The sequence below is a fragment of the Dermacentor albipictus genome, chromosome 1, assembly GCF_038994185.2.
Source record: "Dermacentor albipictus isolate Rhodes 1998 colony chromosome 1, USDA_Dalb.pri_finalv2, whole genome shotgun sequence".
NCBI classification, from domain to species: Eukaryota; Metazoa; Arthropoda; class Arachnida; order Ixodida; family Ixodidae; genus Dermacentor; species Dermacentor albipictus.
Genome location: NC_091821.1, coordinates 125,969,270 through 125,984,586, shown reverse-complemented (window position 1 = coordinate 125,984,586; position 15,317 = coordinate 125,969,270). Strand labels below are relative to the sequence as shown.

Below are 15,317 nucleotides of genomic sequence, written 5' to 3'. Positions count from 1 at the left end.
AGGAGCTTGGTAGAACTTAAATGTGTCCACCATTAGCAACTGCTGGTGAAAAGCAGGGCTTGTCAAAGAACATTTGGAGCTTGAAGATGACCCGGAGCTGACCGACAACAACCCAGGAGACCTGTGGACCAACGTTGTGAAACTGCTCCCGCCGTCTCTTCCTTCGACGACTACATTGAGAGCGACAGCGCAGCACTAACGGCAGTGGACCTGACAACCGAAAAGATTGTTAACTCCATTCGCGACGTCTCCAGTGACGATGACAACCTAAAGAAAGAGGACTGTGGGTCACCGAACACAGAAAATGAGATCACGTCGAACATTGATGTTTTAGTGCACATGAACAAAGTCTGCACTTTCATCGCTCGGTACAATGACATACCCAGTGAGGTATTATACAAAGTGGAAGATGTAGACGCATTCCTAATTGGTCGTGCGTGCTGCACGCGCCAGAAGAAAATCACTGATTTCTTCAAATAATGTAGCTTTGAAGTGAGTGAAACATCTTTATTTAAGAGTATGCTTGTCTGCACACGCGTCTACTGCCAAGGTACGTCATTTTCATTCCTAGGTTTTTCCAATGGCTTATAACCGCAAGTTTATCATTACAATGATATTTCAAAATAAACAATTTTCAGCGATCCTGCATGATTCGTTATATCAAGATTTGACTGTATAGTAAAACTAGCGAATCCGCTTGCACCCATAAATATCGCTGCATGGTCGTCTTCGAACATGCGACTGGCAGCTCTAAAGGACCTTAGGCCTAATTGCATCCGTGACAGATACCAATGCCACACAAGCCCCATAAGGGGTTCCAATGAGTCGCCGCGATGAGATACAGGCCTAGCTAAGTGATCTCCACTTGCTTCTGAATACACACTTCCGAACGGACTTGTGGAACTGCACCCCGCTGACTTCCTAACCAGTGTTTCTGGTGCCCAGCTCCCATAGCCAAAGATAAAGAAATTATGGGGTTTTAGGTGCCAAAACCATTTTTTGATCATGAGGCACACCGTAGTGGAGGACTCCGGAAATTTGGACCTCCTGGGGTTCTTCAACGTGCACTTAAATCTAAGTACATAGGTATTTTCGCATTTCACCCCCATCGAAATGCGGCCGCCGTGGCCGGGATCCGATACCGCGACCTCGTGTTCAGCAGCCCAACACCATAGCCACTGAGCAACCACGGCGGGTCATAGCCAAAGATACAGAAAGGAGACTATTTACATATTTACTTGGAAAATCGGCCACCAAGTCGGCTGCTGCATTCACTCGCTTCGGGCCTAGCCTTCGTCGGGCACACTGCGTGGCCCACGTGCCATAGATTTCTTTGGAGAAGACTCACTGCAAATCTCAGCGTATGCACGAGTTCAGGGATACTGCTGCAGTGTTAACTCACACTCAAGAAGGCACATGCCCAACCTAGCTAGCAATCGGCCTTTGGGGGAGGGATAATGCTGTTCCAGACAAAGCCTTCCTCGCACAGAACAAATCGTTGCCCCATTTTACAAGAGCTTGCCCCATGTTGGAAATGCCAAATGTTGGGATAAGGGGGAGATGCCAACGGCGCTGTGCCTTGGCACACCGAGCCCTGTGGTTGGCGCATGTCTGCCCATCAATCGTGGTCCAGTACGAGCTCGAGGAAACAATAGACGACAACCATGTGTGCACTCGAAAAGCATTTATTACGTTTGCGACTAACGCTTCGAGTAGGCCAGCTAGCTATAGTTGACATCACTGAGGGTTCCCTTGAAGAGAATAATACGCTAGGTAAAGAAGGGCTTCTGACTTACCAGCTAGGGATGCAGGGAGATCGCAGCAATTGGCACGACAAAAACGCAGTTGACTAACTATGTGGAGGAAAACGAGAGTGCCGGCGGAGACTTCCACACTCACCGTTTACTGGTGATCAAAGACTCTCGAGCTATGTCAGAGGAATCTCACGTGACACCCGGTGGCGCTGACGGTGCTTGCCGTTCCCGTGCGCCACCTGCAAAAGGAAGGTTCCCCCCCTCCCCAACTTGCTTGGCAAGCATGCGCCTAACGTGACGTTCGCCATGCGTGTGATGGTTATGGGACCTGAGGATTCCCACAAATTATACAGGGACAATGCTTTTGAGCGCATGATAGAATTAAACTGAGAAACCGAATACTGTTTAAATAAAAAAGATCTAGACAGCAGCTCCAATGTATTTATTATGGCCACAAAAATGTTCTACGACAAAAGCATCAGGATTAGACAAATCTATCTACTACCCGTCGGTCCCATGGTAGCTGAACAAACACAGCACCAAATTTCTCTCTAGGAAACGCTATGGCTTTTGCAGCTGTCTCTGTTTGCATCTCATTACTGTGGGGTGTTTCCGGTTCAATCTCGGCCACAGTGGCGACACTTGGATTTAGGTGCTCAATAAAGAACCCCAGGTGGTCAAAAGTAATCGGGAGCCCCCCACTATGACGTGCCTTATAATCAGGTCATGGTTTTGACACTTGAAGCCCCAGAATTTGATATTTACGGTCAACGTCCAGTTTTTCAGACTCATTAGGGGCTGCGAAAGGGCTGCGAAAACGTCCGAAAAAAAACAAGTGCATGCCTTTTACTACCTCAAGTGCTGAAATCGCCACAGGCACATCCCAAATAGCTCTGAAGGCCTGCAAGTACATATATTAGGCTTATCGGTGCTTGTACTGTGATAGGAGACGGCAGGTGCACGCATGTATAATTAAGGTGTACATACCGTGTCCCGTGACAATTACCCCTTCCCACTCTTGATATGCTTTACCGCAATACTTTGTGTATGCTTCGTTGCGTAACATTGCTGCGTTGAGGCGAAGCTGGCTTTCGGGAACCGGCATTATGCAACGCGCCATGCTTTCCGAGCTTCCAAGACAATGGCGAGGAATGCAAAGATGGAGTCATTGCCATTGCTAACAGCGGCGAATTGTTTCAATGAAAAACATGACACACAACAGAAAGAATCTTTGTAGCGTACGTCAAAGTAGCTAGGCTTAGTGTTGCCGCGGTGATAGCTACAGCTACCAGCAGAACTGCATGCAAGAGCGCTGGTTCGTGGAGGCGAGATAATCAAAATAGTGACAGCGGTGGCTACGATTAATGTTGTTTCGGACCTGTGTTCATGGCAAAAAGTCTGCAAAATCAGGCGGCGATGCAAGTTTCTTGCATCTGAAATTTCAGACTTTCTTATACACGTTTTTAGACACGGGGTCACAGTTATAGATGTTCTTAGACGTGGGGTCAGATCCTAGCCACAGCTGCTGCATTTCGATGGGGGCAAAATGTAAAATGCCCATGCCGTGGCATTGAGGGCACATTAAAGATCCTCTGGTGGTCAAAATTAATCCGGTGTCTCCCTCTATGGCGTGCCTCATAATCAAATCGTTGTTTTGATAACCCCAGATTTCAATTTAGTTCTACACAATTGCAGGCTCATGTTGCTACTCTGCCATAAATAATCCTGCAATTGGGCAGCATAGCACATGCCATTGGATGACAGTGGGCTGTTCTTTATTGCAAAAAAAAAAAGGTGCTTGACACACATCTAGTAAAAGAGGCATAGCGGCTGTTTCAGCATCACTAGAATATGAAACATGAGTTCGAAACATGAAACATGAGATTTTGCTTACTAACTTGGCACCGGACACAGAGCAGCAGCGCTCCATGCAAGCAGCAGCATTTCTTCAGTGCATGCTGTCGCCTGTAGACACCGACATGTCCGGTACTGAGCACAAAAGTGATTGTATTTCCTATACTGAAAGCAATCGATCAAGATTACGGCCCCTTTGCGCAAATCTACGTTTGGTGTCAAATCCGCATGTGATGCCTGTTGGGTGGCACCGAAAATGAGCATTCTTGAAGAGGAGATGCGTATTCCCGGACGATTACTCAATCACGGCCCGATGCGTGGCACTCCATACTGCGACCACCATCTCAAGCACCATAAACAGCTCTGCGTTGGAGGGATGTGGATTTCCTTGCTGTTGCTGCATTTTGCTCACCAAAGTGCACATTAAGCACTGCACTAGGTGTGCAAAAGCTGTCGTCGCATGCCAGTAGGAACATTCGTGCCACTTCGAATGGGTGATCATCAAACAAGATGGCAGCCATGACGTGTTTCCGTCGCACATGATTGCTCCCAGCGCTTAACTGGCGCCGCCTGCGCAAGTCTGATGTGGTGGTATTTTACACAATTTTAGTGTAAAGCAATCACATTTGTGCACATTTTGGAGCCTGATAGCCTTGCGCAAGTAGGTAATACGCGGGGTTACATCCCGGAAATTTTTGTTGATGCGGGATTGTAGTACAGCGATATTTCGTTGTCGAGAAGTGCTAAATGCATTGAATCCTGTGGCCGTTCGCAGAGGATACGAAAATATTGTTACGAAGAGTTGCGAAGAAATGGTTTTATTTACAGGCGATGGATGATGATCGTAGCGTGGTCGTAGCGGAGCCCGGCTTCTCAAACTCTTCATTCTCTTCGTCTTCTCTTCTATTCTCTCTTTTTGTCCGCGCCTTTCGTATCCGTTACATTTCCCCGCAAGCAGACGAAGTCCGTGGGGCGAGTCAGGATGCACAAGCAGGGTAGAAAGGCTTCAGGCAAGCAATATGAGTCAGCTGAGTTCTGCTTGATCGCCGACCATTGCACAGGAGGCGAGCTATTAGGTAAGTGAGTTCGCTCAGGCGGTCTACGACTACAAATGAGCCTGAATATTGTGACAAGAACTTTTGGCACAATCCACGCTTGCGTTGCGGTGTCCAAAGAAGAACCAAGTCACCTTTTTCCAACGATACTTGTACGTGACGGTCGTCGTATCGCTCTTTCGGATGACTTTGTGAGGCCAGAGTACGAAGACGAGCTATTCGACGGGCTTCTTTGGCGAAACACAAAGTCTTCGATACAGAGTCGTCACTGTGCAGTACGAAGGGTAAGAAAGTGTCCAGAGGGCTTCGCGGTAACCTTGCATACAAGAGATGAAATGGGCTGTAGTTCGTGGTTTCGTGTTTCGCCGTGTTGTATGCGTAAGTGATGAATGGAAGCACGTTGTCCCAGTTCTTATGATTGGAGGAGACGAACATGGCAAGCATGTTGGTCGGCGTTCTGTTCGTCCTTTCAACGAGGCCATTGGTCTGTGGATGATACGGTGTGAAATGACGGTGTGAAGTGCACAAACGAAGTAACTTTTCAATGGCATCAGCAGTGAACTGGCGACCACGATCGCTGATGATGACACGTGGTGGGCCAAGACGAAGGACCACGGAACGCAGCAGGAAAACCGCCACGCAAGCAGCGGTAGAAGACGGTATGGCTGCAGTTTCTGCATACCGTGTAAGATGGTCTACGCAGACAATTATCCAACGGTTCTTGTTGTTAGATAACAGGAATGGACCCAAAAGGTCAATGCCTACTTGCTCGAACGGCGTACTCGGCGGTGTCATGGTCGAAGAGGAACCGGGGCTGCGGTGGTCGGTCGCTTGTGACGTTGGCACGTTTTGCAACTAGCGACATAGCGCTTGGTTGTTCCGTACATCTTGGGCCAGTAAAAGCGCTCCTGGGTGCGGTGCAGCGTTCGTACGAAGTCGAAATGGCCGGATGTCACATCCTCATGCATGGCGCGTAGAACGGAGGAGCGGAGACTCTCAGGGACAACAAGCAGAAAACGCGCTCCATGACCGGAGTAATTAGTTTTGTAGAGCAATTTATCACGACAGTAAAGCGACCGCTGCCTTTAGAAGTACGGGCGGCGACAAAAAGCGGATCGAGCGTAAGATCATTCCGTTGTTCTCGCTGAAACTCTGCTGCGTCAGGGCACGTAGAAGTAACAGCAGCGAGACCGTCGTCAAAATTCTCAGCATCGCAGTCGGTAGTTGCAAGAGGAATCCGAGAGAGGCAGTCAGCGTGACGACGGCCACTCTTGTACGATACCACAAAGTCGTATTCCTGGAGGCGCAGCGCCCAACGTGCGAGGCGACCAGAGGAATCACGCAAACCGACCAGCCAGCATGAAGAATGGTGGTCGGTGATAATCTTGAATGGTCTACCGTAACGATAACACCGAAACTTTTGTATGGCGAAAACGGCTGCCAGGCATTCCTATTGCGTAACCATATAATTGCGTTCAGATTTGCTCAGGCAACGGCTGGCATATGCGACATGTTCGGCGCCACTGTGACGTTGTACAAGCACCGCTGCTATCCCGATTCCACTAGCATCAGTGTGAACTTCAGTCGGGCAAGATGGATCAAAGTGACGCAAGAGGGGTGCTGACGTTAGTATAAACTTTAGTTGAGATAATGATGCGTCACATTCTGGTGTCCAATTGAAGGATGCATTTTGTCGCAAAATACTTGTCAACGGGTAAACGATGTCGGCAAACCGGGGAACAAAACGGCGAAAATACGAACATAGGCCAATGATTGAGCGGAGTTCTCGTGCTGACTGCGGTGGCTTGAAGGAGCTCACCGCTTCAATCTTACGAGGATTGGATCTGACGCCATCCTTGTCGACTAAGTGTCCCAGGACCAGTGTTTGACGTTTGCCGAACCGACACTTTTTTGAGTTTAGAACCAGTCCAGCTTTCTCAATGCAGTCGAGAATGAGGCTGAGGCGTTCGTTATGTTCTTCAAATGTGCGGCCAAAGATTACAACATCATCGAGGTAACACATGCATATCTTCCACTTTAGACCACGTAGTACTGTGTCCATGAATCTTTCAAAGGTGGCAGGAGCATTGCAAAGGCCAAAAGGCATAACATTAAATTCGAATAGGCCGTCTGGAGTCACGAAAGCGGTCTTTTCTTTGTCAGCAGGGTCCATAGGTATTTGCCAATACCCTGATCGCAAATCAAGTGTTGAGAAGTAAGAAGCAGCGTGTAAGCAATCAAGGACGTCATCGATTCGCAGTAGTGGATATACATCCTTCTTTGTCACTGCGTTTAGATGTCTGTAGTCCACGCAGAATCTCCAGGAGCCATCTTTTTTTCGCACCAGGATTACTGGGGCTGCCCATGGACTACACGACTCTTGAACAACACCTTTGTTCATCATCTCCTTGACTTGCTCTGCTATAACTTTGCGCTCGGCCGATGACACTCGGTAGGGCTTCCGGCGGATGGGGTGTGCTGAGCCGGTATCTATTCTGTGACGAGCGCGGGACGACGGTAAATGAAGGGGTGCATCTCCATGCGTGAAGTCGAATGCAGCCTCATGTCTGGCAAGGACCTGTACCAGTGCTTGCCGTTCCGATGTGCCGAGAGCCTTGCTGATCATGCCGAGCATTAGCTCTTCAGAATGGCGATTATCGCAAGGAGAGCAAGCTGTAGAAACGTCCGTAGTTAGTGCCGCTGTTGAGCTACATGCGGTTTTATCGAAGAGGGCGATTTTCATACCACAAGGAAGGACAACCGGCGTGGCGGAACAGTTCAGCGCCCACAATGTGGCGACTCCCTTCGTCATGCACACGACAGAGCAGGCAACAAGTATATCTTTTTTAGCACAGTTTATGCAGAGAGGCCTAACTACAAGGTCAACACAATCAGCATCCACAGTAGTTGCAGAAACACGAACGGGCGTCAGGCACCACGATGGTGCAATCACTTCATCAAGAACACTGAGAGTGTCTGTGTCCCTGTCTTCACCACCCGAGCTTTGTTCGGGCTGTGCTGATATAAATAACTTGTTGAATGATATTTCGCCACAACCACAGTCCACGGAAGCGCCGCACTGTTCAAGAAAATCTATACCAAGAATAACATCGTGCGAACAACGAGAAAGAACAAGGAATTCTGACACAAACACTTTCCCAGCCAACAAAACACTCACAGCACAAACACCAAGGGGTTGAAGCCACTCGCCGCCTACTCCACAAAAGGTAATACCGTCGTTCCAAGAAAACATAACTTTGTGGCCTAGACGGTTTTTGAAAGCGAGGCTCATCACAGACACAGTCGCCCCAGTATCAACTAACACCATGGTCGGTATTCCGTCAATCGAGACATTCACTTTGTTTTTGAACATCACAACAGGCAGAGGTATTTCTTGCAAAGACCGTCCGGCGACCACACCTCCATTGGCCGTGGATGCTAGTTTCCTGGCAGCGGTGACGAAGAACAGCGCCAAGGGGACAGAGAGCGACGGGGACGGTTACTTGGTGGCGTCAAACTCCACTCAGAAGCTGGCGAATCGCTGCGTCTGGTCGCGTGTGAGAAGTGTTCCATTGGAAGGGAATCGGTCGTCCGCAAGTCATATGAAGTACGGGTTCTGGGTGGCGAGAACATCGGTGGTGTCCTTCGTGATTGACGGCCGTGGCGACAATACCGAGCAATATGACCTGTGGAACCGCAGTTGTAGCACACGGGAGGGTCGCGGTTCACAGCATCTTCCTCGAAACGAATGCTAGGCTGCTGCCGGCGTCGAGAAAGTTTGTTGTCATGTGGATAACGTGTCTCTGCTGCTAGCTGAAATCCGTTATGTTGTTCATAAGTCGCGTCGTGGTAGTAGGGTCGGTGCTGTTCTTGTCGCGGCCTGACAGAAGTCACAGGGCCTTGGGGGTAAAAACGCGGCTGCTCTCGTTGTGGCCGAGCGTCGTAAGTAGGGCCTCTGTCATAGAGACTTGGCTGCTGTCGGGGCGCGAGTTCATAATCCCCAGTGTCCCTCGCCGCAGGATACAGGGAGAAGGATGCCACGTTTGGCTCGAAATCTGGTGGTAGGCGGAAGCTGTGAGTGCCTGGATGTGTCACTTGCGCGTGCAGGCTGAGCTCTTCCCGAACTATTTGTCGCATCGTTGATGCCAGATCGAGGGGCTGGTTGCTGTCCACGCTTGCAACTGTGGTCACATTGGCTAGCCTGCCAAACTTCGGCATGAAGCACCTCGTCTTATGTTGCTCGAAAGTACGACAGTGCCGAATGATGTCAGCGACAGAAGCCAGGTTGTCCTTTGCGATGAGAAAATTATAAACGTCTTCGGCAATTCCTTTCAGGATGTGCCCGACTTTGTCTTCCTCAGACATTCCAGAGTCTACCATCCTACACAGTTTTATTACCGCCGCAATGTAGGTCGTGCAGGTTTCGCCTGGCACTTGCGCACGTTGCAGTAGCGTCTGTTCTGCCCTTTTCTTTTTTGTCGCGGAGTCGCCGAATTGCTCTTTGATTTCGAAAACAAATCTTCCCCATGTTGTGAATGTTTCCTCGTGGTTGTTGAACCACAACAACGCCGTATCCATTAAAAAGAACACGACGTTCGAAAGCTGAGAAGTGCTGTTCCACTTGTTGGTGGCACACGCCCGGTGATATTGGATGAGCCATTCCTCGACATCTTCGTCCCATCTTCCGGCGAAGGGACGCGCATCTCTCAGTTGTAGAACAGAACTTGTCGGCGCAGCTGTTGGAATGGGCCGTTCGTCTGCGTCGTGAGACATATCGACTCCGGTAGATTCGGTGGGAGTCCAGCAAGGCGACGGCTCCGTCAAAGAACTTCTGCTTCAGCCTCCGTCTTCGGGTGTCGATTAACCCGCACCTTCCACCACAACTGTTACGAAGAGTTGCGAAGAAATGGTTTTATTTACAGGCGATGGATGATGATCGTAGCGTGGTCGTAGCGCAGCCCGGCCTCTCAAACTCTTCGTCTTCTCTTCTCTTCTCTCTTTTTGTCCGCGCCTTTTGTATCCGTTACAATATTTTGTTGTCGTGGAGTTTTGTTATCGTGGGTTTTGACTATATATTAGAACTGTGATACACAAATATCCACAACTACAGTTTTCTCTCCAACATTGGATATTTTATTAAATACTTGTTAATCATTACTGGCTTTTTTCTTTCTTTCTTTTTAGACCTTGCTGGTTTATATTATTCTGGGGGTTACAGTCTCGCTATGCGTAGCATCATTCCATTATACATTTCCATAAATCAGTGCACATCTGTCAGTGATTGTTTCATTTTTGTAGTTATTAAATTTTTTGTTATTGTATTTGCTATATTTATTATTTCTGTACCGTTACACAGCTTGTGCTTCTGTTTGTATCACTAGTGTGTAGTATATCCCCTTTACCCATTCCTTCAACCAGATCTGTAAGGTATGCAAGAAAAGAAAATTGCTTGCCAAACTAGTGTCCTTCTTGCACCTCGCAACTCGACCTTTGTTTCTGGTCAGTTGTATTGAAGTCATGGTATATGTGCAGGAGTGCCCTGGCCCCAAGTACCACAATACCTAGAGAGCTACCAAGAGCCCTTCCAGATTTGCTTACCACTATGCCCTCCGGACAGGTGAGCCACTAAGCAATTGCCTTTCAATATTTCAGACATCTCTTTGGAGCTTCGTCCATTTGCATGTACAGTCATGAAAGTATCTGTGTTAGGCCATAGAAGATAAGATTACAGATGTGTATACAAGGGGTGCCCAAATATTTGAAAATTTGAATATGAATTGAATATCCTATCTTTAACATTCATATTCAATAGTTTACGAATATTCAACACCACATGAACATTCTAAAGTGTGTTTATGAGCATGAGCTCGCAATTTTACTAAGCAGAGCTTATGAATGTAACAGCATGGCAATGTAAGCATTGTTCATTGAAAAAGTGTAGGTTAGGGCGTGTTGGTATTCCATAACTGAGGTTTTTTAGCGCACGAAAAGGGACGAGAGACAGAGGCAAGACGCGGACACAGCGCTAACTTCCAATAATTGTTTTATTCCACGAAGCGGTACACATATATATAGGTAACAGACAACACCGTACGCATGCGCATATGTAGTGATTTCTAATCAAATGAGACAGCAACGAGACGTGTAATCTTAACTTTCCATTACACATGTCTCGTTGCTGTCTCATTTGATTAGAAATCGGTACATATGCGCATGCGTACGGTGTTGTCTGTTACCTATATATATGTGTACCGCTTCGTGGAATAAAACAATTGTTGGAAGTTAGCGCTGTGTCCTCGTCTTGCCTCTGTCTCTCGTCCCTTTTCGTGCTCTGAAAAACCTCAGTCATTGTTCATTGTTAAGATGAGGTAGTTGTGGTTACTATTTCATACCTGCCAACTCTTCCGAATTTTCCATAAAATGTACGAATTTCGAGCAATCTTGCAATTTTACAAATCTTGCTTGAAATTTTATGGGAAACATTTTATTTGCAAAAAAAGAAAACGTGAAAATGTAGTAAAACTACACCCTGGTACCTTGCGCCGCCACAAGAGAGGGCAACACGTATGCGTGGTATCATCATCAGCAGCTGCAAGGTTGTAGTGACTTCTGTCGTCTACTAGGGGGGGTCACGAATCCATATCCAAAGCTCAATAGTGCTGATAGTGCCTCTAGCACCTCCACAAACCTGTTGCCATGCTGTTGCCTTTGTTCACGCGGGCGCGCAGGTTTGGACTTCAGTCACTGCAGTGTTGGCCTTGCCCTTTGTGTGACTAGCTGTCGCGTCGGACGCAGTGCGACTCCGCCTGTAACGGCTTCGCAGTGCAGTGGCGAGCCCGAAGCCCCGACAGTACTTCCAAGTCTTTTTGAAATCGTTCACGGCAGAATTTCCGTGCTTCATGCCGTCGAAGAAAGGGGAGAAGTTCAGATTCTGCACCACGTGTTCCTGTGATGTGAACATCTCGCATGGCGGCAAGTCTGACATCAAGGTCCACATCGCTTCAAAAAAGCATCGGGGATATGTGCAAGCCGCGGACAGCCAGCAGAGCCTAGCAAGTTTTCTACACAGCGACAACGACCTCGGTGTGATTCATGCAGAATGCCTCTTCACGGCGTTTTTAGTTGAAGTGGCAGCGACCATGCCGGACCACTTTTCCGCAAGATGTTCCCCAAGTGCGAAGAAGCGAAACACTACGCCTGTGGATGAACAAAAACAATGTCAATTGTTTGAAAAATGGCCGCCAACATGGAGACTCCTTTGCTGGATGCCCTAAAACAGCAAGTATTTTCGATCGCTGTGGATGGCAGTAACAATAGAGATACGCAGCTTTTACCCTATTGTGACATATTTCGTTAAAGAAACAAATAGAGTCGAAAGCCGCCTTCTTTGTCTCGGGGCAACCCAAAGGGGAAGCGACGGGTCACAAGATTGCAAATCTGGTTCTGGACGAGATGAAGTCTTGGAATTTGCCTGTTGGAAACCGGTTGGCTATGTGTTCAGACAATGCCTGTATAAAACTAACGAGACACGAAGAAACCAGACAAAGAGCTACTCATTGTTCCAACTTCTTTTCAGTGCCCACCTGCCCCGCTTATTCATCTTTTTCTACATACTCCCGCCCCCCAGTAGCATTGTCCTATTCAAGCTTGTAAAATTTCTGCACTGACCTTCTTATAAGCTTGCCATCTTGAGCTTTCACACGGCAGGCTCGGATTATTCCATCTTGACCAGGGAAGATGTCCACGACTCGTTCCAGTGTCCAAATACATCTAGAGATGTTGGGTTCCTCGATGAGTACTACATCATCTACTTGTAGACTGCTACTAGGATGCAATACGTAAAGGTGAAGGGCCCGCAGCTCGAGGAGGTATTCTTTCTTCCAACGGATCCACAGATGGTCCACGAGCTTCTGGCGGTATCGCAACTTCTTGCTGAGGTCACGTCGCACAGCCTGTGCACTTCGAGCTTCGTCGTCACCGTTGGTTTGCTCTGGAGAGGCAAGAAATGAGCTCCCAACCAGAAAATGAGCAGGACATAGTGAAGGCTCTCTAGCGTCCGTATACGTATAGGTTAGGGGTCTTGAATTGATAACTGCCTCTACCTCCAGCAGTACAGTCTGTTTGTTTGTTGTTGAGCTTGCTCTTTCCCAGAACTTTGTGTAAAGATGACTTGACTGATCGAAGAAGTCTCTCCCACCACCCGCCCCACCAAGGGGCACCTGGCATAATAAATTTCCATTCTATGCAATGCGTCAAGAGCAAAGATGCAAATGGAGAGCTCTTCATGGTGTTCCAAATGTCAAATAGGTCACGCGATGCTCTCTTAAATGCGAGAGCATTATCGAAGTACAGTGTTACGGGCACTCCTCTACGAGCCAAAAACCTACGGAACGCTAGTAAGGAGGAGCTTGTAGAGATTACACTCGTCAATTCAAGGTGTACAGCTCTCGTGGTCGCACATGTGAACAACAGAATATAAGCTTTGTATGTAACTCCATCAGTCTCATGTTGCTTTACATATACAGTAAAAGCTCGTTAATTCGAACCGCAAGGGGAAGCCGCTTCAGTTCGAATTAACGAAAGTTCGAACTAACGAAAGTGAAGGAGAGCAACAGTACACTGCGATTTGGAAGCAGTAGGGCATGTCAGAAATTTGGCGTGTCAGAAAGTGATGGCGTGTGCCGCGGGCACACGCCATCTTCAAGTCGAAGCTCTGGGTCCGACTGTGCCACACCACCGATGCCCACCGAAACGAACGTTAGCCGCGGCTTAACACTATCACAATGATTCGTGACGGCCGATACCTCCTAAGCTGAAAATAGAGGTGCCCAACCGATGAAGACTGCCGAGACAAAGACGCTGAACATGTGAAGGTGGCGAAGGCCCTGATTCGTTGGTTCTTGATTGCAAGTGCAGCTGCGACGTACTTGATTCGCTGTGTTTTGGTGCTTGCCGTGCCATCTCCGCACAACATTAGCAGCTGTACAAAATTTGCACAGCCTCCGAGATTCGCAACGGGCAAGAAGTCTTGGAGGTTACGTAAAACGGAGAGGCGGCAGCCGCCACTGCCTTCTGGCTGACCCCGCATCGGTTAGATTTTTTTCCGATTTTGCCTTCTCTCGCCGTTCTCTCCGTTTCGGAGGCAATGCAGCCTTGTGTGTAGGCAGTAGGTGCTTTTCTCTGGCCGTGTGCCAGGTGAGCGTAGTTCGAATTATCCGTGAGGGAACCTTCTCGCGTTCGAATTAAGACTTTTTTATACATAGACTTCTGTGGAGCTTGGCCGGACCACATCGTACAGTTCTAATTATCCATAAATTCGAATTATTGAAGTTCGAATTAACGAGCTTTCACTGTAGTGGGCCTGCAAAGTCTAATCCCACAACTTCAAACGGCCGTGATGTGAGAAGCCTGTCTTCAGTCATTGGCGCAAATTGCACCTTTACAGGTTTGCCGTTGTATTTTTTGCAGAGAAAGCAAACATTGATGATCCACTTAACTTCTTGTCGAGCACTTATAACCCAGTAACGCTGTCGAATCTGCATCGTAGTGCTTGCCACACTGCCATGTAAAACTCTACAGTGAGCTTCAGTAACAACTAAGGCCGTCTAGGGATGCCTTTGCGGTAGAATAACTGGGTGCTTTTCGTCATACGTAGCGTTCATTCTTTCAAGTCGGCTACCAAGTTGAAACTGCCCGCTGTGATCAACGTAAGGGTGGAGATCGCGCGGTACGGAGTGTTTCTGGACAGTGTCTCTAAGCCAAAGGTGTTTGATGTTATTCGTGAATACTTCGAGCTGGACACGACAGATCCAGAACATTTCAGCCTTGTTTAGCTACTCTGTCGAAATAGTTCCACCGAGCGACGTTTCAATACGACGACATCGATCATCGACATCAACATCGACGCACAGGAGCTTCTGTAGGTTGTAAAAGTTCCTTAAGTCAATCAAGGTGTCCACTATTCTCGGCGCTTGAAGAAGTACTTGTTGCGTGTCACACTCTGACTCTTCGTAGATCGGTGTGCTCATGTCTGAGTCTGTAGGCCAGGTTGATCTTGGCTGGGATAACCATTCAGGTCCCCTCCACCTGTTGCGACATGTACGTAGTATCTTTAAACATACGCCCCTAGTCAATAAATCTGAGGGGTTGTCTTCTCCTGGGCAGTAACGCCATAGCTGAGGGTCAGCAAATGCTGCGATTTCAGTCACTCTGTGCTTTACAAACTGACCCAACTTGTTACGGTCACCCCGGATCCAGCTCAATGTGACCATGGAGTCTGTCCACATGACGCAGGGAAAATGCGTGGAATCCCACGATGTGCGGATGTACTTTAATAATCTGGCTCCTACTACCGCAGCCATAAGCTCGAGCTTCGGCAGTGTTAAAATCTTGGTAGGTGCTACTCGAGACTTCGCTATTATTGGTAATTAGCTGTATTTACGTCGTCATCAACTGTTCTCAAATAGACACATGCTCCATTAGCCTTCAGGCTGGCGTCGACGAATATATGCAGCTCTGCCTTCTTGACTGCTTCATATAGCCCATCTCTCATGCAGCGCAGAATCTTCATGAAGCCAAGCTGGATTACATCCGTGCACCATGCTGTCCATGTCGTCTTGGTCTCCTCTGGTAACTGGTCATCCCAATACTGGCC

General features: G+C 48.1%; 1 protein-coding gene across 8 annotated transcripts in view; it reads left to right on the top strand.

Moving 5' to 3' along the window:
- raskol (Ras GTPase-activating protein raskol) overlaps window positions 1-15,317 on the top strand; it is a 249,508-nt gene that overhangs the window by 183,340 nt on the left and 50,851 nt on the right. For all 8 annotated transcript variants that reach the window (XM_065451149.1, XM_065451146.1, XM_065451148.1 and 5 more), the window contains one exon: window positions 10,196-10,280. In XM_065451149.1, coding sequence (XP_065307221.1) covers window positions 10,196-10,280 — 85 coding nt within the window. The remainder of the gene's footprint in view (window positions 1-10,195; window positions 10,281-15,317) is intronic.